Below are 24324 nucleotides of genomic sequence, written 5' to 3' on the forward strand. Positions count from 1 at the left end.
TGTTCAGCTCCCCTTTTCCTTCCTAATAGTTATCCCATGTATTCTGTTCCTCCTCACCTTATCTCCTTTGTCTTCCCCAATAAAATTTCAGCAGAGTCGTGGGAGTAAGTGCACTGCACGAAGAACACATCTCTTTCAGTCTTTATGGCAGTACGCAGTGTGATGTACAGTGTTGAGGTTCTAAATGGATTAGACAGATGAGCCTCCTCCTTTTGACTTTTTTCTATGTAATGTAATTTGTAAGGTTTTTAATGTGCCTACGAACTGTATCAAAGCAAGACAATAATGGTGCTCACTGAATAGAGTGGTTTTTTTCTTATGCATTCTTGCAGATAGACATAAATCGTCAATGCTTTTATGTGCAACGGCTCCTCCATCCTTCTCTTTTGGACAATAAAAATATATTATACACAGTGCTGTGCATAAGTATTGAGCCAGCCCTCATTTCTTTGTAGAAGAAGTGGTGGGCCTGCAAACTATTTACAGCAGCTGGACAATATATGAAAGTCATCTCCTTAAGAAACAGGAAAACAAAATCCAGCAAAGACCTGATACAGACCTGAGAGATGCATCTGACCCTTCAATTGATCTATTTACTGTTTATTGAAGCCTCATCCGAAATTGTGGCTGTCAGTAAACCGTTCTTAAGCAGAGGAAAAAGGGAAGAAAAGTCTGAGGTATGTCAAATTATACTAGAACTGCCAAAATGTTGATTCTGTTCATCTGGACGTAGTGTTTTCAGTGGGAGAAACGTTTCGTCACTCATCCAAGTGACTTCTTCAGCTGACTGCAGGTTTCCCCAACCTTATAAACAGTACATGAGGCGACTTTTGTTGTGATTTGGCGCTATATAAATAAAATTGAATTGAATTGAATTGAATTACATTTGCATAATGACAGAAACTAGCACCACTGAAGGAACAATGGGCTGTGAGGTCAGTTTTTTGGTCATTAATAAGCTAATTGTCATGACCAATGATCAACAACCAATGTTGACCAAAGACATATCCAAGAACTGGACTGAAAATCTGTGACAACAGGTCTTACGAAGTGATGAATTTGAAAGTTGTGCTCCAAATCGTTGTCTATAAGTATGGAGGAGGTCAAGGAGGGAGGTATAACAGTGAGTGTCCAGAGCCATCTGTAAAGCATGGTGGAGGGTCTGTCATGGTTTGGGGTTGCATTGCAGCCAATCTTGATGAAAATCTTGATGGACCCAGAAAAGTACCATCAGAGTTTGGTCCACCATGCATTACCACTGGGAAAGTATCTGACTGGCAACGGGTTCATTTATCAGCATGACAGTGATCCCAAACTGCAAATGCAGTAACAGCACACTTGTACAAAAATTCACACAGTGAAACACTGTCATGGATTTCCCCCCTCAATCCTGGATCTCAAGATTATTGAAGCAGTATGCGATCATCTTGACAGAGAACAGATCAAAATGCACCCAACATCCAAAGAAGAGCATTGAATGACCTCCAAGAAGCTTTGAGAAGTATTCCTGAAGGCTGCTTTATTTTACATTATATACTGTTTCCATTCATGTTTGCACATTTCAAGAAACCTTCAGAGTGTGCCAGTATAATCCTACTTAAATGTTCAGATTGCCGGTACATTTAAATAATTAACATTCAGTCATGATCTGTAGTATTTAAGAGCTGTAGCCCAGTTGGTCCTGATTTCCTATCAAAATTGCAAGAGAAAAACATCTTTTTTTATTTAACTGGATGGCTGTTATGTAACAAATGACTTAAAAAGTCCAAATTTGACTAAACAGAATTCATAATTCTGAATAAATAATAATTCTGGGAACCCTCACTTTGATTCTCTTGCTGTAGGTAAACCTACAAAGTTGCAGGTATTTAATAAACTCACAAGACTCCTGCAAACAGCTGGAAGCAAAAATGGAAACTTAAGCTTTCCTATGTTTTGTGAAACATTGATTACATTTGTTTTTAGTAACTCTGATTAAAAACATATAACCCATCTGTGGTCTGCTGGCTTGTGTCCAAAAATGGTCCTCATAGTTGAAGCACTGATGACAGGACTCACAAACACTGTAGTGTTTCACCAGAAATGGTAACAAAAGCTAAATGTGTGTATTTTTTTCTATGATAAAGAAATCAGTGCAGCAAATTATAGTTTCAAATATGTAGGGAAAAAAACAGAAAACCATTTAATTTGATGAGAGAGTCATAAAGTTACGACAGAACCAGATCCGAGTCAGCAAAAATTCTCTATATTATGTTAAATATAGAGGGATATTATAGATGGATATATAAAACCCTCGTAACAACAGCGAATGCACTTTTGAGAGTATAGTGGTGCAAAAACGATAGGCACAGAGAGGTGAAAGAAGCAGTATGGTTAGATGAGTCATCCTTTGTCATATTCTCAACAAGTGAGGAAATGCATGTTGGCATCCACCAGGATAACAGCATAGGCCTGAGTGCTTGATCTCAACAGTGAAACAATGCAGTGACTCTGTTGCTTAAGCTTGAATCCATTGAATCCATCCACTGCAAATCAGCGTGCTTTAAATATACAGTATCGTGCTTTCTAACTAACCGAGAGTGAGTCAAATTTCCTGATGAGCACACTATTATGGTGATCACATCATAGAGGCTTTTCCTCACATAAATGCTGCGAGTTGTAGAACAGCCAGAAGTATTTCAACAGGGCATATTTCTGCTTCTGAAACAGCAACTGAATGATTTTCAGTAGGTTTTTTTCCAGGGTAAATGTGCACTGTAGCTTTTACAAAATAACTCCCTCGGCTGTGACAGGGCTGTGAGGTTGGTGTGGGAGGGAACTGGAAGAAACTGGAGTGAACTGGAGCATCTAGAATCGATTCCCTCTCTTTCTTTATTATCTCTTGTTCCTCTCCAGGAAGACATGAACCAGATCAGACGACGGGGGAAATCACTCCATTGTCTGTATGCGTGTATGCGTGCACATGCCTGCGTGCCGTCACGTACTGTGTGCATGAATGTGTGTGCTCCTGTATAATCTTTGTGAGGAACAGTGGGAGTTTAGGAGCATCGGGGTGAGGGTATGACCTGGTTATATTAGGGTTAGGACCTGGTTTGAGGTTAATTAGAAATAATTAGTGTGTGTAGTGCTGTGTAGACCAAAGGTTAAAGACTGCAAAGGCACTAAAATAATTGTGTGTGTGTGACTTGTGCATGCACATGTGCACATATCTATGTATGCACAACTATGTTAATGTAAATGCTGTTAAACCGTATGTGCATGTATATGCCTATGATGTGTGGGTGTGATTCACTCTGTTTGTGGTGGGTGTTTTGAAGTGGCTTGAAGGGCATAAATATAGATTTGATGCTTTCTCTCTGAATTCGCAGCGTGAGTGTGAAGAGTACATGTTAGCTGTCGAAGATGTCTCCATTCATGCGCTTATTTTTCATCTTTTCTGCCACCCTAGTGTACATTTTTGAAAAATTAGATGGGAAATAAAATTTCATGATAGGTAAACAAAATAATTACCAAACCATTTGTAATATTACTGCATTTTACACATGTATTTCTTGGGGATACTGGCAGAAGAATCTTCCAGACCAACCGAATCAAGAAATCGCTTAAATAGGGGCAAAGTTTAAATAGCAGTTTGCTGATCTGGACCATTCTGGTGTGTGCTAACACAATACCACAATCTTACCTGGAGAGGAGATCCCAGGAAATTCCCCTTAAGAGAAACTGCAAAAAATTCAAGAGCTATATTTCAGACTCTTCAGGCCTCAGCATGTTAAAGATCATGACAATCAAAGAAAGACTAGGAAAGCCTCTTCTCTCTGGAAAGAGAGAAGTTGAATCTTAACAAACCACAAGAACTCTGGAGCAATGTCATTTGAACAGATTGGAGATTGGTTGGCCATAATGCACAGTGCCACGTTTGGCAAAACCAAAATACAGCCTAACAGCACAAATACTTGATTAAAAATGTCAAGCGTGGTGGTGAAGAGGTCATGATTTGGGCTTGATTGTGGCCACAGGAGCTGGGTACTTTACAGTCACTGAGTCGACAGTTAACTTCTTTGGATAACAAAGAATTCTTGAGTCAAATGTGAGGCTGGTAAACCTTGGGCTGGCAACAGGACAATGATCCCAAGCACAGCAGAAAATCTGCAACAGAAATGCTGAAAAAGAAAAGAAATAGCTCAAAGTTCAGACCTCAACCTGACTGAAATATTATAGATATTATAACAAAATGACAAATGTTGTAAAGAACAGTAGGCAATATATTATATATTACATATATTAGCTTCAGACCCTGTACCTGTATACTTTACATTGCTTCGCCAAATGGTCAACCACATAACCACAGTCTGTAGTCCGAACATGACCTTTTACCGGTTTCCACGATTACAACACCTAGCCGTTAAAATTACAGCCTTTAATATTTAACGCCCTGAACATATCTGTACCCTCTGTAACTGGAGAATGAACGTGGAGTTGTGTCTGAGTACACACACGTGTGTGTCAGTGTGCCACATCAGATACTTTTACTGACAGAATACGAGGGCGCATGAAAGTGTGTGTTAGTGCGTGCATGCATGTGTGTGTGCAACCTGATGCTGCTTCTCGCACTCTATCTGTATTTAGCATCAGTTACCATCAGGTAGAACAATTAGTCACTGAGGAGAGAGGCCAAGCAGGAGGAAGTTTAATGTGTAACACACAAACCTGTAGCTAATTAGATCATTTATTTAATTAATTACTTTCCAAGAGAAGAAATAGAGAAGCAGTAAGGTCGAAATATATGCTTTTACTGATATGCAAATCCCATTTTAACCGTGGTGATAAAAATCTAGCTTTAAATTAAACGCCAAATGTTATAATGAATTGTAAAATTAGAAAAGCTATATTTTTATTAATGATTTAAAAGCATAACAAGTCAAACTTTTTCCTACGTCCACCCTTAAATGTAGAATTTTGCTTGCAATCATGTTTTTATTGTAAACATAAGCTACCAGAGTGTTATTAGCTAATGCTAACAAGCTAGGTTAGCAAAGACACAGACACCTACTAATCAGTTCTAAGTAAAAAATTAAGACAGAACCAGAATTTTACTCACCAAAACTGGAGCACAAATTTTTCAGACAAGCTGTTAGTACAACCATAACTATACAGGTAGTTTTATTATCTGTGGCTCAGGGGGTTGGGGAAGCGTATCTGTAACCGGAAGGTCGCCGATTCGATCCCTGGGCTCTCTGTCCTGGTCGTTGTGTCCTTGGGCAAGACACTTTACCCTACCGCCTACTGGTGTTGGCCAGAGGGGCCAATGGCGCGATATGGCACCCTCGCTTCTGTCAGTCTGCCCCAGGGCAGCTGTGGCTACAACCGTAGCTTGCTTCCACCAGTGTGTGAGTGCGAGAGTGAATGAATAGTGGAATTGTAAAGCGCTTTGGGTGCCTTGAAAAGCGCTATATAAATCCAATCCATTATTATTATTATTATTATTATTATTATTATTATTATTATTATTATTATGTAGTGGGTAATTCTCTTAATCCATCACAAAACACCAGCACTACACACACTGTTTTAATCACTTGAGTTAGCAAAAATGGTGTCTAGCATACAACTCTGGACTATAGTTGCCTCTGTAAGGACACCTGTAAATAAAACAGTATCCATAGGTAAGAAAAAAATCCCTCGCCTTCAGATTTACAAAGACTGTAGAGGCTAAAACCAACTTTTCCAGGAGGGTGTAAACATATTGTTTCCATGACTGAAGTTCACCATTTTAATATAGAAGTCAATGGGAATTGGAACGAGCCATAACTGCCCATTAAATGAACTGCAGTTTTTGGCCTTCCACATTAGCTTAATTTTTCAGTCCTAGAGGCAGCTGCTTGCTGTGAACATAAATTTTTAAGTGGAGATGTTAACTACACCTAAGGAACATTTGAACAGCAAACATCCATTGCTTGATATTCTGACATATGCATCACTAAAGCCAAGCAAGTGATAAAGATCAAGCTGTTATATTAAATTGGTTAATGTTGGATTTCCTAGACAATTGTGGGGCAATTTACCATCTTTTGTTTTAAAAAAGATGTATTACTTACAGCTACATGTTTCTCTGCTCAGAAAGGCTCGTGGACAGTCTGTGGGTTTAAAGCAGTTTGAAATGACAAGCAAATACTATTCAATACATCTAAGGTCTCTGAGAAAGGATACATAAACAAATATGCAAGATTTGTCATTGCTCAGCAAACAAAAAGAAGAAGTTTTGAGGTTGGTATTTCTGCTTTGCACATTGTCCAAGCCTAGTCTGCTCTCAGAAATCTCATTTAATGGATGCTTTTTCATTATAGTTGCAAAAACAGATACTTTGGTCCCATTTATTTAGCTGAATCACAGCTAAATAGTTTGACGGGAATAAAAAGTATTTTTGCACTAACAAGGTGGTTCTGCACATCACAGTGTGCAGTATGTTCTTTTTTCTGAGAAAACTGGATAACTGGAGGACAAAAAAAGAAGTGACAGCCCCCCCAAAAAAACCTCTCCACAGCAGTGAGTAAGACCTGACGCACAACATGAGAGATGCAGAGAGGACCTGAGAAAAAGCTGAAAGTCAAGGACAAAGGTGTAGCTAGTCATTTTGATTTTAATCGAATAAAGAAATTGTAAAAATGGCCATAAAATCCAAAATGGAAAAAGTAGCTACTAAACAGGACCCACTCAAAATCAGGCCAGCGAAGAAAAACACAGCTAATGTTAACATAACATAACTGACGTCCCCTAGTGACACACAAGAGTATATATTGATATAGGAGACACGTAAGAAGGGGAAAACTAACACAAACAACAACCAAAAAGCCCTAACGTAGCATAACAATTTTTTTTACAAACCAACATTTATCATATTCATCATATTTATATAATCACATTTGCCATGACCCTCTCACCCAGCTAACCAGTCCTTTTGAGCTTGGGGAAACACAAGTAGCATTTGAGCCAATGGTGTTGAATTTGATGGAACTGTGAATGCAGATCAAATTTTAGATCTGTAAATCACACTGCACACTGTGCACACACCGGAAATTGAGTAGAAGCATACCTGGAGAGAGAAAACACAACATGCAATGCTATCAGTCATGGATTGGCCTCCCCACAACCTTAACATACAAAGGAACAAATATCCAAAGAAGAGCTTTGAATGTCCTTCAAGAAGGACATGGAGACCCATATCTGAAGGCTTCTACTTTCACTGGTTTTTTTTGCCCTTCCTGACACAACTCCAGAAATAGTTGTGCCTTCTCCCAGGATCAAACTAGAGAACTACTGTTTGTTAGGTGAGTTTATAAACCACTACACTAAGTCAAAGAAATTACTAAAAAAAACTGGCCTAAGAGAGATGTGTAAATGTGGCCATTGCAAATATTTAAACATACTGACTTTCAACCTCATTAGAACTGTACAAAATTTTCAGGCCACTTCTATAAAATTGTTGCGACTCATAAACAAGTACCACAAGTGATAACACCTGACTCATCTCCATGTCCCGATTAAAATGACGAAAGGGAATTAAATGTCATAAAGGACTCTTTTACACTTCAACCTAGTGCACATGTAAAGGTATAGGGCTGTTTTTCACAATCTTGCTTGAACATATATTCTTTATTCTTGCTCTATAATTAGCTAGTAATATCTGGACTTGTTATTGCCCTGCTGAAGGTGCACCTAAAGTCTATATGTGCTGCTCCTAATGCGAACTGTCACTATCTCTGTCACTATCGCGCTCTCTGCTCCTTGTATAATTTTAATTTGTCCCAGGATGGATCTCTCTGGTCTTAAGTCCTTTAAGACACCACAGGTTTGCAGCTAAATCTAAACAGAAGGCACAGTAATTACTGCACATTTGATGCCCCAATAATCTCCGCTCAAGTATGTGGGGCTATAAACACCCAATCAGCCAGCTGGTCTCTTACCCATGAGCCTGGTGTACAGTGCATTAAGCAAGTGTACACAATAATCTCAGTTACGGAGTTTCTGCCGCCCTGCCAGCCAGTTGGAGAGGAGCATTATCCCGTCAGAGCTAAGCTTCATCAGAGCTTAGGATTGTATACTGAGTCAGAGTGTTGTTGTTCTTCCTCTTACCTGCTGCTCTCTGCAAAACAGCATGGTTAACTGACCGGCTGACTGGCAACTTATGGGAAACGAGTCTCTGCTTGAGTCACAGAGTTGGTGAAATGGCCTTCCGCAGATCTCCCTCCTCTACCTGTGCAGGTGAGTGCTGCAGACACTGATAGAAAGGCCTTGTCTCTTTCCTTTGTGTGGCCTGTGTGGCCTGTCCCTCCTGTATCTTCACCTAACAAAAGACAGGACCACTGTAGAGTAACCCACCTTTTGTACCTTCCCTGTTCCCCCAGTGTGTGTGTTTGTGTGATTGTGTCAGCAGGCCACGTGGGGCAGCCATCAACAGGCAGCTCTTTACAGCAGGCAGGGTATATGGTTGCATGTGAGTTTAATACAGTTATGCAGTCAGGCCCCTCTTGAGCCTCTTGCTGTTCTCAGCTTGTCTCGGAGAGGAAATCCTTTGTCATATTTGAACAGAATTAATCAGTTTTGAGAGATGACTGTTTCTCAGACATGTGCTCTCTCGGGGTAAGCCTCAGGCAGAGCAGTAATCCCAATTTATTTACATGGCTGGCTGCTGCTGTGATTCACTGTTAGTCAGGCGAGGAGCCTCCTGGGCCTAAGGTGAAATTTTATTTTTGGGTTTAAACAGCAACGATAAGGCAACATTCTCAGAAACTCAGAAAGACATAGGTTAAAAGAAACCGTCCTTTTATGCCCCACCACCCCCACCTGGAGGCTTTCTCTCCCAAAGTCAATAAGAGAATAATGACTGATAATTTATAACTGTCTTTGATCTACTGCCCATGTTACCTTCTTTTTCATTTAATAGTGTGTACAGTATATGTGCATAAAAATACAGACACATGAATGAATCTGAAAGACACAAGCTGAAATCTGTAGTTTTTCTTGGGGGAAAGACATGGAGTGACATAAGGTATTGCCGTTGGTAACTTATGGTAACTGTGAAGCATGGTGGCTTTGGCCTGCTTTGTTACCTCAAAGCCTGGATGCCTCTAATTGCTGGGACAAAGCCATTCACCCATATTGTCCATAACAGAGAAAGTCCTTTGGCCAACATTTTGCAAGACTTGTACAGAATAATTTGTTTAATTATTAAGTTATTCAGGTAACATATTGGTACATTAAAAAAACTAGTTCTATACAATATTAGACACAAAATACCTTTTACTTCACAGATAAGTGCCTTCTCATGGATAAAACATTACCATTATGTAGGCTGGACCATGACTGGTCTTCAAACCATTAACTAAGACTGATATAAAAAACCCATCAAGAAATGTGAAATTCATTTTTCATCAAAGGGGACTTTGATATTTGTGACAAAAATTCTTGTGCAATTCAGCCCAGCTCAGTGCTCAGCTAATGGTGGAAGTCTCCAGCGCTGTAACACAATCATTTTTCCCTCTAATTAGTAGTTAATAACATAAAACCAAATAAGACACTGTTCAGGCAGAGGTGTCCGTGCAATCAGTCAACTGGAGCTGAGGCAGCATGTACTAAAAGCATCAGCATTAAGTCTATGTGCCGTGCTGCTGCCCATTAGCTGCTCTCTAAAAGGTGCCCTTTGTCTCTGCCATTAGAAATCAGTGTGAAAATAGAGAGAGAGTTTATCTTACACAATCATTCTGAGAAACAGACGCTGGATGAAACTGCAAGAGCGAGGAAGCTTTTTTATGTCAGGCACCTCAAAAGAGATACAGCGTCCCAATTTAGAATAATATGTCTCATGGGACACTCCTTGCAGTGCAATCTCTGAACACAAAATACAGAATAAACGTTTTGTATTCACATATTTTCCAATAAATTTTCAGAGTACAGAGATCAAGCTATCACTTTTTCAGATTTGGACCCCCCGCATGCTCCCTCTAAGACCCCCTGCTGCTCCCCAGAAACCATTTCATGAACAGTTTGTCATTTGCAAAAAATATATTTAATTACCTGCTGTGTTCTTTTAAGTTGGACTGCCTGTTGGTGTGTATGGCATCAGGGCCATAGGGGACACCTCGGGTAGCAGAAATAACCACAAAGGTGGTTTGGAGTGTACTGAATGGTATTTATTAGAGCCTGAATGAATGATTTTGGCATCTTTTATGGTTTTGGGGGGATACAATATTAGCTTATTAGCAGATATTTGTTGTATAAATGCACAGATACTGTTTGTCCACACACTGAGTTATACTGAGCAGAGAAAATGATGCGGTCATTATGTCACAAGCTAGTTCGCAACTTAATGTAAAGACCGCGCTTGACTCATCATCTGCGCGGCTGTGATGCTACTCTGCGATGTGCCGCAGAGAGTGCTGCAAGCGAGGAGTTGGAGCTGCTCTCCTGTGCAAACTGTGTGATGACCATTGTTTGATGACCCCTGGCATGTTTTTCTGCATTATGTTGTGTAATGTCGATCAAGCTGATATCTGTGTTAGGCCAATATCAGATGATAATATTGTCAGGCTGTCCTGTGAAGACATGTTTATGTTCTGTGGACTGGTTTTGTCAGTACAGTAGTTTTGCAGGTGTGTAAAACTGTTGCAGGTGTTTATTAAAGGTCATGTATGAAGATGGGCGTGGTCTGGGTCAGGACTACTACTATATCGCTGGTACACATTCTTTTTAATTAACTCTGCCAAAGAGGTCATGTGTTTTTTTAGCATTTGCATATCATACTGTCTGTAAACATGGCAGCTCACAAAGATTTAAATGAATTCTGATGGCTTACATCCAACAAGATCTCCGAGGTCAACCCAATGATTTCTTGGTTGAAAATTGACAAAAAAAAAAAAAAGATTTTTACAAGTATTGTGTGTATTTTCAACACATAGAAAATACCATTTAAAGATTTCAAATAACACATTTGACCTCTGACCTCTCCTTCAAGGTCAATAGAATCCGAAGGTCAAAGTGATAAGAATGCTTCATGGAGCTGTTTATTAAAGCTATGTTTCCACCTGCTATTGTTTATACTGACAACATATATGCATATAGGGAATGATATAGGGTGATTCTAAATGTCACTAAATGTCACTACATTTACTACTTTGGACCTCTGACCTCGTCTTCAAAGTCAAATAAGGTTAAAAATTCAGAAATGCTGAAAATTCTACTGTCTTTGTTCGTATTGTATTGTATGTAGGAAATTATGCAGTTATGTGGGGGTTTTGACTATCACATTATAGTTTGCATCCAAATATCATCTCACATTTAACCTCAGATCTCACTTTTACATTTCACATCTGCCTTTTTTTTAATTGTTAAGAGAAATTATTAAGAGAAAGAGAATGAACTGCCTTGTTATTTAGAAATATACTGTAGTATAATATTATATAATAACCTAAAAATATTCTTTACAAATCAACACCTATTGTCCGTGACCTACTCCTACATAATGTTTGTGTAATCAAAGAAAACAGATGTTATACTACTCTGCACTACAACTTTTTTGGTCATCTGTGTTTGAAGCTTGTGAGCTTTGTGTCTCTTCTTGTGCCCTTATTTTTCTTCCTGCTATTCCCTGAGTAAGAGTAGTCTTTTAAACACTTTAATTTAATCTAATTTTGACTGTACCTATTTGTTCTGAGCGTTTTTACTTTTTTGGGGTGTGTGGTGTTCATCAAAGTAAAGGTAAAGTTTGAAGATGGGTGTAGTTGGAGAACTTGCTAAGATGATCTCAAGTCCATGTTTTATTTTACAATTTAGACACACTAACCCTGTTTTCAGCAAAGCTCTGCCTTATTTTTTAAAGTAGGGCTTTACATAAATATAACGTTTATGGGGATATTCTCAATAATTTCCCCCTCCTACCACATTTAAATTGGTATATATATATATATATATATATATATATATATATAGATAGATAGATAGATAGATAGATAGATAGATAGATAGATAGATAGATAGATAGATAGATAGATAGATATAAAATTGTGTGCTTGAAATCCTAAAAACATTTTACCCCTCTTGACCTCACGGATAGATCTCATTGTCATACCATATTTTTTAGCATGGTGCAACTATTTGGATGACCAAGAGAAAGAGCTGTCCGTGGTACTGAAATGAGAGCACAGCACGTGGCCTGGTGCGTTACTATGGCTACAGCTGTCTGTATCCCTAAAATAACCATACACACACACACAGAGAGTAACCTTATTACAAAAAAATGGCAATCTGTTCAGTTCCTGACAGCACAGTGGTCACACTGATAAAAGCGGACAAATATCGTTTTTGTCACTAATGCTCTCAAACTCCCTCCGAGGTACCATTTGGAAAATCAGCACTCAGTGCTATGCAACAAGTAACCTGCTGTTTTTTCTTCCTTCATGCCCTTAATGCAGGATAAAAATGAAGGGTGCACATTTACAGTATTTTTTTTGGTTTTTTTGTTTCTTGTATTTTTTTTTCTTTGTGTTACAATGTGTCCTTTGTGCTCTGAGGCAAATTGAGAAGTTGGCACTTTGTAGGCTTGTCTTTTATAAAGTGCTTTGAGACAAACTTTGTGATTGACTGACACATGCATCAATTTGCACAGTGGGAAACAAAGCTCCACTGGGCCACTTTGCATATTTGCAGCTCCAAATACAGAGAAAACTGGCTGAAAATGTTGAACGCAAGACTGCCAAACCTGTGTGACACACTGACCTGGGGATAAAATAGTGTATATATCCATTTTCAAAAGGACAGATGGCAGCACGTTTATTGGTGGGTCACCTTACTTTTTGAAGCTGAGTATATATTATGTTGCATTATGGAGAAGAAATGCAGTAAACAAAAGCTTAAGATAGTGAAGAATGGTGGAACAAAACAGTTCTGGGATATAAATGACCTTACTGAGAGTTAGAGATGATACCTTCCATTCTCTTCTGCTTACCCAATTCAGTGTCACTGGAGTGCTGGAGCCTATCCCGACTGTCACAGGGTGAGAAGACAGGGTACAACCTGGACAGGATGCTAGTATTTCACAGGAGAAAATACTAGAATTATTTATGTATTTAATATACACCAAGCAAATGTTTAGAATGTTTTAAACTTTTTAAACAGATACAGTGCATCCAGAAAGTATTCACAGCACTCCACTTGTTCCACATTTTGTCATGTTCCAGCCTCATTCCAAAATGAATTAATTCATTTTCTAGACACAGTATCCCAAAATGACAAAATGAAATAAGTTTGCTTTGAATTCTTGCAAATTTATCAAAAACAAAAATATAACATCTAAGTATTCACATCCTTTGCTCAGCACCTTCTTGAAGCACCTCTGATAGTAACTAAGACTCTTTTTCATTATGATGCTACAAGCTTGGCACACCTATTTTTGGGAATTCTCTCCCATTCTTTTTTTGCAGAACCTTTCAAGCTCATCAGGTAGGATAGGAAGTGTTGGTGCCATTTCTCAAGAGAGGTTCAAGTCTCAGCTCTGGCTTGACTGGTCAAGGACATTCACAGAATGATTTTAAAGCCACTCCTTTATCTTGGCTGTCCAGAGTGCTCAGGAGTAGGTTGTCATCAAGGATGTCTTTGTACATCGCTGCATCCATCTTTCCCCAACCGTGACCAGCCTCCCAGCTGCTGAAAAACATCCCCACAGCATTATACTGCCACCACCATGCTTCACTCTAGGGATAGTATTGGCTACGTGATGAGTGGTGCTGGCGTGGCTTTCTTCTGGCCACTCTACCATACGGGTCTGATTGGTGGAGTGCTGTCCTTTTGGGAGATTCTCCTTTCTCCACCGAGTAAAACTAGAACTCTGGATCGCTCCCTTCTTCATTGGGACCTTAAATACAGGAGAATTTTTCTATACCCTTGCCCTGATCTGTGCCTCGATACAATCCTGTCTAGAGGTCTACAGACAATTTCTTGGATTTTATGGCTTGGTTTGTGCTTTGACATGAACTGTACATGACTAAATCTTGTATAGACAGGTGTGTCCCTTTCCAAGCCATGTCCAATCAACTTAACACAAGTGGACTCAAGTTGTAGAAACATCAGAGAGATGATCAATGGAAACAGGATGCACCTATGCTTAGTTTTGAGTGTACCTGTTATATTTTTGTATTTGCTTTTTTAATACATTTTCAAGAATTTCTCTTTGTCATTATGGGGGATTTTGTGTAGAATTTTGAGGTGAAAAATGAAGGAAATCCATACAAGAATAAGGCTGTAACATGACAAAATGTTGAAGAAAAGAAGTGCTGTGAATACTGTATCTGTATGTAAATGGGCAAAATATGTAGACCAAGGAAAAGCTTTCAGGCACTGGAAACTTTCTAGTTTCTGTTTGTACTACACCTGTCGTCCCAGTTTTATTGACTGGGCTTGTATGAGCAGTCTTTGGTTACATGCAGGTAAACAGTCCAGGTGGAGAGTAAAAGAGCGATTTCATTTCAAAAACATCTGCTGTCATGTGATGCTGGACACTAACTTTAAAAACTGTACAAACAATTAGTCTTGAACTGGGTAGCCATTATCTGCTATCCACAGATCCTGGCTAAGTGAACAGACCAGCAGATGTGTCCCACAATAGTCTGCAGCTTAGCATTAAAACACAAGTCAGACAGAAACAATTGGACAATGGTCGCACAGCCTGACTGGCGACCTGTCCAGGTTGTACCCTACCTCTCACACTAAGACAGCTAGAATTGGTCTAGTTTGCTTCAAATGTAACTAAATTTGTTGTTAAGTTCTTAGGAAGTTTGCTGGTTAACATATTTAATCTTAATTGTGGTCAGTTTGGGGTTTTACGGAGAGATTATGTGTTGAACTATGTCTTGATGGGGAAACAGCAATTTCCTGAGACATGGAAGCCAGTAACTTTAGAAACTCACTGCACCTGGTTACTCAAGTCACACAGTGAGTGTGACTTCACATGAAATCACACACATGAGACTTGTGTTTCATAATAGACAGATATTTCTACATATACATAAATTACAGCTAGATCATTCTTGTTTCTTCAGTAATTGTATTAAATAAAGCTAACTGATATGTGAACAATATCAGTTCACAAACTGTTAGAATTAGTTGAATAATCTGCAGCTGTGTTTAATTTCCAAAATAAATGTCTTGCAGAGTCATGGCTTAATGGTGCAGGCTTCAAGCGAGTGGCCACAGTACTCAGCGAATCTTCCTCGATCCATAGTGATGCGCTGTGCTACCTGAACAAGGACATGTCCGGGATTGGACTGGAACCCATGTCCTACAGCACCCTGGAGCCTGGACCTTATAGAGAAGACTCATGGGCTGAGGAATCACAAAGTCTGCTACAGGTAACTACAGGACCAGAGAAAATGTGCATGTGTGGGGAACTATAATAACATGCTTAAAAAGCTATAATATTTTTGGGGAACCAGTCTAATTTTTTTCCCCTTTCATTCTTTCATTACCAACTTCCTCAACTAAGCCAATCACGTAATATTTCCTGCTAGCTCATGTTTCATTGCATTGCATCATTGTATGATTTATCATGTCTCATTAAAATGACCCCAGATAAGACTGTGATAATGATGAAGGAGGCCAGTCTCTGAGGTTTAATGATGTTTGTTCCTGTACTCTTTCAAAATAAAAGTCGCATCTGAGATATTTGAGCAGCCTAGAATCACCTCGGACTGACTTTGAGAAGAAGTTTAAAATGAATGTAAGAGTAAGGAAAAGATTGAGCTGAATCTGTGTGTGTGTGTGTGTGTGTGTGGGGGGGGGGGGGGGGGTGTTGTTCTACAATACACTCTTTATAATGCTTCAAAACACAGCTCACAGAACATGTATATACTGATGCAACGCAAAAATGTGCTCGCTTCTCTTTCTTTTCTTTGCAAACCATTTCCTTACACTTGTACGTTAGTCCCTCCATCACACAAACACAAACGCACAAAAAGAAAGAAAAATCTTTCAAATTTAAAATAGAAAAACTGACATGCTGTGAACAGCACAGATATGCTGCTGGGGCACAAAAGCACTGTTTCAAAAACATTTTGCTGCTTTAATGATGTGAAAACACAGGTCTCCCTGCAAGTTACATCACCGAAGTGTGGAAGCAGCCAATGCTGCTCCCTCTCTCCACGCTGCAAAAAGTGTCCATCCTAACCACCTTACCCAAAACTAAAAATGAAAAGTAGCAAACACTTTGGGGAGTCCTATATTTTACTGTAAATAAATTTGGTCTTTTTTTCAGGTGGTTGAATGTCATATACACTCCAAAAAAAAAAAAAAAAACCTACCCAAAATGCTGATTTTAACTAATAATGTAAATTGTCCACGTAATTTTGTTACATAGGTACAATGTAAAATGTAATTTTACATTCAGGTTAAAGATTAAGTATGTAAATAAATAAATATTTGAATATAGCGACATGTATACTCAAAAAAGGAAAAAAAAAATCAAATTAAAAAACTCAAATTAACTGAGGGTGTTTTTTTTTTCCCTTTTTTGAGTATACATGTCGCTATGAGCAGCAAGACCAAAACAACATATTGGAGATGGGCATTTTTTACAGCGTGGGACGCTTCTTGCCAAAAGCGCAGGCAGCGCGCAGGCAGCCTCCAGATCACACAGTTGGATAGATGGGTATCACCAGCATGTGATCAGGCTGCCGATTGCATACGAACTGCCTCATACATCTGACAGACAAAGAAAATAATGAAACCTGAGACACTCGATCCGTCGCTCCACCTGGACTGTCGACTAACTGGAGTGACTTCATGAATCTGATGGGTGGGATGGGAGGGATGATGAATCCGGAGGTATTTTTCTGCCTAAACCGCCAACTTTCACTCCTGCTCTTCTTCTTCTCCCACTACTCCTCCTCTGTGTGTCTTTAAAGCGCAACAGCATGCAGGTCTCCCCGAGTGAAGACAAGATCCCAGTAAGTACAACGGCAGCCTCCCCGCACGCCGCTTCTCTTGGTCTTCTGGTCGTGGTCTGGAGTTAGTTTTTACTACACCTCAGTGTTCGTGACATATTTACGACTCTCTATGGTAGTTTTCATATTCGTTTTACATTTGGTGACATTGCCGAAAGCTCGGCTTTAATTTTTGATTTGAAGTGTTTCTCCATCTACTATATTTACTTGGAACCTATAATTAGTTAATTTGTCCAGGGGGCTGCAAGAAACGTAAGACGACGCTTTCGATTATACGTGAGAACATCATAATTGGCTATCATATACCACTTTATGATGAGCAGACAGTTGAGGCTCAGTAAAAGGTTTAGCGACCTCCAGGGAAGGTCTTCCCAGGAGTTTTCATTAAGCTCTTAACAGAACAACAACTACCAGGGGATTCTTGGTACTGGTTAAACTAAAGCAACTAAAAATCCCTGCACACCTGTCTCTCTCGCTCTTTGTTATGTGTGAGCAAACACAAGCACTATAGTGAAGCTCCAAGAGCGTGACTGTAGCAGCGTTTGTGTCCTGTACAGTAGTACAGACAGTATGTATTGTTATGCGGTTATGCAGTCAAAATAATTAGACCTTTCGTAAGTAATTTAAGTAATAGTCTATAGACTTTGTACACATACAGCAAACAGTTTTTGTAATAGCAACTGTAGCTGAAGCACAAGAACACCCGAGACATTAGGAACAATGCGCTGGAGTAATTTACACCGTTACACAGGTGTCTGTTGATTAGACCCTAAGTCGGTCGGCTCTATACTAACTCAGCTTTTCTTGGGAGTCCGCTCTGCAGCGACTTTTAAAGTTCACATGGAGTGTTGTAAACGAAGTGGAATCTGAAAGTGAAGACACGGCTCAAAGGTGAAATAGGGTCTTTCATCCAGCAGGTGCAGCTAATTAGCTTGATAAAAGGAAACCCCTTGAACAAACTACACCGATGAGCTAATCTGGTGAGACTTGGCAACACATGCTTCAGGAACATCTAAACTTGTTTTGACTTGCCTGAGCCATGAAATAAGTCTCACACCTTCCTGAATTTACACTCATTCGGTTTGTTCTACCAGGGTTTACATTTATCCAGTACTTGGCGAGATAGACAGGAATTCAAATGTCTAAAAAAGGCCTAGCTGTTTGGTGCGCTGTTTGTTTGGTTAACAATGGGCAAGTTAAAGGTAGCTAAGGGAATTATTATTATTATTATTATTAATTATTGTTTTGGTCATTTTTTTTGCTTCAGTCATTTACTGCAATGTGTTTGCCAGGGGTGTGTCCAGAAGAAGGGCATGGGGTGGCACTGCTTCTCCCAAAAAGGAACTATTTCTGTCATGCTTGTTTCTTTGCTTCTATTCTACTATATATTGCATTAACATATTATTATTTTTTATTTAAAAAACCATCACCTGCATCATTAAAGTGATATAGAGTGAACTGAACTGGTAATCATGACATCCTCTACTTAGGATGAATTACAGATACTAGTGTTTAAAAGAAAATGCGCCGGTATAAGTTCAAAAACTGGTTCATTTTATTTACTCAAGTAAAAGTGGAAAATGAGCAGGTTCTGAAATGTACTTTAAAAAAGTAAAAAGTAGCTCTTTGGAGGATGTTTCTACTACCTATTTAACACTAGTATCTATTTTTATGCAAAGCAAACTGAATTTTGTGCTATATTAATGTCACATAAAAATAATATTAGAAGACAGGAATACAAACATGATTTCTGTCTAAATTGTAATTCTAATAAAGGTACTCAACTTGAGTCAGGTAAGCAGAACATGAGCAGAGAAAAGGAAGGAGGAAAAAAAAATAGCTCCATTTTCTGTTGCCTGCATTGTAGAGGGTGACTTTCCCTCTAAACAAGAACATGAGTAGGGTACAGGGTAAAGTGGGACTCAGCAGGTGGGGGAACCCTAAAATCAGCTGAAATGGCCCAACATCGGAACAAGAATCACAACTCACAATAATTTTTATCGAGCGGTCAAGTAGATTTTCTTAATGTACCTGCTGTGATCAGTTGATTGGGGATACTGCAGCTCTGAGGTTTACTGATCTTTGTGGATATACACTGAATTTAACACGATGTCAGCAGGTGTTTCATGAGTTGTCCTGATTAATCTCCATCCTCTACACTGACAATATGCTGTTTATGCTGTCTTTATACTCTAGGGTATACAGTTGGCGTGAAAGGTGGAATTCAGTTAATGAATCTAAGCATCATCATCATTAAACTAAATTAATCTCTGGTGCCCTTTAAACCATGCCTCATTTTGATTTGCTGCATGTTTCACAATATGAAAACCCTCCCTTAATACCACAAAAACATGAGGACTTGCATGCAAGCTTTAAATTTCCATTCATCAAACACAACTGAGCAGTTCTTACCTTTAAATCTAACTTCTCTTCTTCCTCTCCTGTCCTGTCTTTCTTATCTTTCTCCATTTCTGAGTGAAGTTCACTCTCTTTCTTTTCTCTGACTGTGGAAAAAAAGGATTAGGCCTACACTGTTGTCTTGTAATGTAGTTTTCAATCAGCTTTAGTGATATTAAGTATTGGCAGATTCAACAAAATTACTTTCAATAGTGATGCTAGCTTTTTCTAGCTATATCATATCAGATATTTCTAAAAAGAAATATCTGCCTTGAGGCGACATTTGTTTTGATTTGGCGCTATATAAATAAAATTGAATTGAATTAAAAACCAAGCTGTTAAACTTCGCATGTTTTTTTTTCTTCTTCTTCTTTTTTTTAGTGAGCTAGTCTATTTCATGCGCAAATAGTTTAAAATGTAAGCACTTTGTGATCGTTCATGTGGTACATCTTCTCTCTCCCTTGGTCTCTGTTTTGTCCTGTTTCTGGTCACGGCAGATGGTTACCCCCTCCCTGAGCCTGAATCTACTGGAGGTTTCTTCCTGTTAAAAGTAGTTTTTACTTTCTATTCTAAGTGTTTGCTCATGAGGGATTGTTTGACTGTTGGGGTTTTGTCCAGAATACTCTGGTCTTTACTTTACAGTATAAAGATGACACTCGCTGTGATTTGGCGTTATGTGAAAAAACCTGATGTGTATTCAACCAAAGCACAGTGTGTGTTTAGGTTAAAGTGTAACAGAGTAATACAAGAACATACATTGCATTGCTATACTGCTGTCTGGTAAGAAATCTCCCATCATGCTCAGAGTATAGAGCTTTGCCTCTTGTGTCCTCCATGTTTAGTCTCGCTCTCTGCTTTCCCTCTGTCTAAATAAAGAATAAAACAGCCAAAGGTGAGCTGACTGCCCACTCTGCTGCTGAAGGTTCTCACTTCAGTGTTTTTGAGAACCTGCCAAAAGCCACTTGTGGTTGTGTGCACTGACACTGCAGTAATGTTTAAGTTCATTCAAACACTTATTACATAACTCCACTGCTGCTTAAAGGTGTCGTATGCTCTCTATAACCAGTTTGTATTTGACTGGGATACACTACTATAATTATTCTAAATCTTTTAGGTTTTTTAATATATAATGCACCAGTATTGATGTTTGCTTGATATTTATATTTTACAGGTCATGGGATCAACTTCAGGTCCTCATGCCATCGGAGAAGGCCTTTACTTCAGTGACGGCCGACGGAAAGTCGACTATGTTCTGGTCTTTCATCAGCGAAGGCACACCTCGATACGATCTCCTGCTAGTGCCTCCGTTTCACAAGACCGGTTATCTATTGTTTCTAATGGCAACTTTCCTTCAATGGCGGCCTCAGATGTGGCACCAGGTGGAAGCGGTGGTGGTGGTGGTGGAGGCGGCGGCATTCCAGGAGGGGAGGGTGCGGGCGCCAGCGAGGTGTTCATGGAGCTTGGAGGAGCAGGAGATGGCGAGCCAATGGAGCCCGGTGACCATGAGATACGTCTAATCAGGCAGGAGTTTGAGGCTAACCTACTAGAGGCTGGTTTGGAGATTGAGAGAGACAGAGAGGTGAGTGTGTGTATGGCCATGTTAAGCTTCTTTTATTCTCATCTGCACAACACTGGCTAAATTTAATGCAGATGACAGGTAGACTTTAACAGACACTTTCCAAAGACATGTAGTTAGTGGGATCAGGTTAATTGGTCATTCTAAATGGTGTCAGTTGGCAACCTGTCCAGGGGGTACCCCACCTCTCGTCCTATGGTAGTTGGAATAGGCCCCAGCCCCCCTGCGACTCTGATGAGGATAAGCGAAAGTGGAACTGAAAGTGGTATTTTAACAAAGTGGAAGGAAGCAATTGGGAACAACAGCAACTAAGCCACTACGTGGTAGAACACGTAAAATCGCAGAGCTAGGTCAGCCAATGCTGAGGTGAATAGTGCGCAGAGTTCGGGTATATGTAAAAACCATTAGTTCTCATTAAGGCTTAGAAAAAACTATAGCTTTGTGGGTTTTTTTGTTTTGTTTGTTTTTTAAATTTATTTATTTATTTTTATCCCAAATCCTTGAGAAATAAATGGGATTATAATTTGACACACTAGACTCTAATGTGTTTTTGAACACAGGCTAAATTCTATAGCTTCACTGACTTCACAGGCTTTTTGAAGTTGAACCTCTACACAGGATCTGACGTAACACTATCTTGAGCTATTTAAGGTGAGCGCCTACATAGGAGCCTGGCTCAGATAGTAGAAGGAGGTGGGAGAGACTGTGTAACATTAGCAGTTGTACTTTGCTCCAGCAAAATTCTTGTCTTGAGGTTTCTGCTGATTGTACCAAAGTGTTCAATCTTCTTTAATCATCCTGCTGCTGTGGGACAAAACAACAGAAAACCTACATGAGTCATCTCAATTTAGGGCAGCTGCAAAGTGGGTTTGTCTTTAGGGGCTTTAAGTTGGTGATTATATTTTAGCCTAAACCATATTACGATATCGCCAGTCTACTTGTGTGAAATTATGAAACTTTATTCCTCTACATAAAATAAATATTTTCATAGGTACTGGTTTAGACACCCCATGACTCTGTGGGCTCCTGAGGTGTGGGGAGGGTTAAAAAAAAAAAGGGGGGGGGGGGGGGATACAAGGAATTTGCCACTTGAATAAACACACATCAAAATAGAGATGCTTTACAAAATGGAAAGTCAGAATAAATGTCAGCATTGTGGGGAACATGGACAAAATTCATCACTGAAGTTCACCAATAAAAGCAAACAAAAACCTCTAGAACTTATAGCAGTTTCACGGAAACTTCAGTAACATTGTGGTTTTAGAGAATGGCGGCTTACTGTGTCAGAAATGGCTTGTATCCAAGGGCAACCCACTGATGCATAACTTGGTGCAAGCTGCACCAAACCTGCAAACCTGAGTGATGGGAGAAAAAAGTCAAGCCTGAGTCATTCAGCCTTCTGCCTTCATCCGTAAATGCCTGCAGAAAGGAAACCTTTAACTGTCAGTGTTTTCTACCATTATAGATGGATCTGTGTCTACTGTGTCTACTAAAAACACAGAGATTGCTCTCTGTTGAACATGGGCTGGAATATAGCCAAATTATCAGCTCAACAAGTTGAATTTGGTGTGTGCACATTCTACTGCGTTCCCGTACACTGGGCTATGTCTATTTACCACAAGTGATTTCATCACGTCAGATGTTTTGCGACGCACCTTTTGCCACAAGACGTTTGCAAAGTCTTACCTTGTGGCTTACCTTTGCTGCTGTTTTCTGGTTACTGGCAGTCTAAATTTTAATTTTTATTTATTGTAATTTAACATATCAGCAACTTGATGCACTAAGGCAGGTAGATCTGGTCGAGATGACCTGCAGAAGTTCAAACTGAGCATGGGGAAGAAGTGACTTTGAGCATGGCATGGTTGTTGGAAATGGTTGTTTGCGTTGGTGGACCTCTTTCTAAAACCCAGCTATGCATAATCTGAATGCACAACATGTCAAACTTTGGAAACTGATGGGCTGAAGGAGCAGAAAACTGCATTGGCTGCCACTTCTGCTGTCTAAGAACAGGAAACGGTACCTGTTATACAACCTGGTGTGATGAGTTTCAATTACTGATGTGACATTTTGATCTGAATTTGGCACAAATAAAATGAGGCGTGGATCCATCCTGGCTTGTATGAACTGTTTAGGCTAATGGTGGCGGTGTTTTGATATGGGGGCGTAGTTTCTTGGCAGACCTTAGTACCAACTGAGCATCAAAGCTCAAATGATCTCAAACTAGTTTCTTGAACATTGTACTTAAATGGCTTCCAGAGTCACAGCTCTCAATCCCGCAGAGCACCTTTAGGAAAGGGTGGATCATAGATTATGGATATGCAGCAGACAAATCTGCAACAACTGTGTGATTCCTATATGTCACTATGTAGCAAAAGGAATATTTAAAACACCTTGTTGAACCGTGAAAAACAAAGAAAGTTCTGATGGCAAAAGGGTGTCCAAGCAGGGTGTACCTAATAAAATGTCCAGTTAGTGCAGATCCTGTTTGTTTTGAGTCAGCATCCACAGTGGCCTTGATGTTTCATCGGTGCTAAAAGCCTTTAATTCTGGTCACTTTAGCTGACACAGCTGCTGCTCTGACCTCTGCATCAATTTCCTAATTTGGCCTAAAACGGCTAATTTTGTTTTGACACACACAAATCACTTTCGCTCTCATTGTGTGTTACTGGCGCTAGCTTGTGTGGCTCTGTCCTGCTTTTGTTGTTTGTGCGTGTGTGTGCGCACGCATGCATGCATGCATGCTTGTGCGTGGAACTTGGCACAACACACGGCCTATGTGCTCTGCCTGCTTGTGGCAATGATGCTCCAGGCTTACTGCCACAAAGTTGTACAAATGTAGTTTTTGTTAAACTTCAGTTTGTAGTTAATGAGCTTCTGCTGCACTTTGGCTTCAACAAGAGGATTAAATTGTTAAATTTAAGCGATGCTTACTTGTTTCACTCGTTAAGTTAAAAAAAACAAAATAGATTTTTTACACAGCACAAGGCAAAAACAGCACAACATGTACTCTAAAATGTTTAAGAAATAATAGTGTACTGTAGTGTCTAACTTACCAGTGCAGGGCTTGTCGTGTGTATGATACCCATTTTGCTGTGTGTGTGCGCGCGTGTGTGTTGGCTGGCAGCCAGTTGGCAGTGTGTGGAGTCTGCAGGCTGGTATTAATCAGATTGTTGACAGTGTGGCAATGGAGCCTAAGCCAGGATGAGATTAACTGACTGACTGATAGCTCTTTATCTCATCTCACAGATCTAGGGCTAAAATCTGCCACAGAGAGAAACAAACATCCCAATATCCTTAATTTGAACAAAGTGGGAAGCACTCTGACAAACATAACTGCTCTCCTTCCATCATTGTATAGGCCGCACT

The 24324-nt window shown here is 39.6% G+C and overlaps 1 protein-coding gene across 4 annotated transcripts in view; it reads left to right on the forward strand.

The window, feature by feature from the left end:
- Positions 1-8110: 8110 nt before the first annotated feature.
- ano2b (anoctamin 2b) overlaps positions 8111-24324 on the forward strand; it is a 74049-nt gene continuing 57835 nt past the window's right edge. For 2 of the 4 annotated variants that reach the window (XM_087830439.1, XM_087830440.1), the window contains exons 1-4: positions 8111-8259; positions 15199-15395; positions 16947-16988; positions 20554-20961. In XM_087830439.1, the coding sequence (XP_087686565.1) occupies positions 8223-8259; positions 15199-15395; positions 16947-16988; positions 20554-20961 (684 nt within the window). In that variant the 5' untranslated portion in view covers positions 8111-8222. Of the gene's footprint in view, positions 8260-15198; positions 15396-16694; positions 16989-20553; positions 20962-24324 lie in introns of those variants that run through there. The other 2 variants (XM_087830437.1, XM_087830438.1) reach the window with 1 other exon arrangement.

The sequence above is a fragment of the Neolamprologus brichardi genome, chromosome 17, assembly GCF_056152115.1.
Source record: "Neolamprologus brichardi isolate AB-2024 chromosome 17, ASM5615211v1, whole genome shotgun sequence".
Lineage (NCBI taxonomy): Eukaryota > Metazoa > Chordata > Actinopteri > Cichliformes > Cichlidae > Neolamprologus > Neolamprologus brichardi.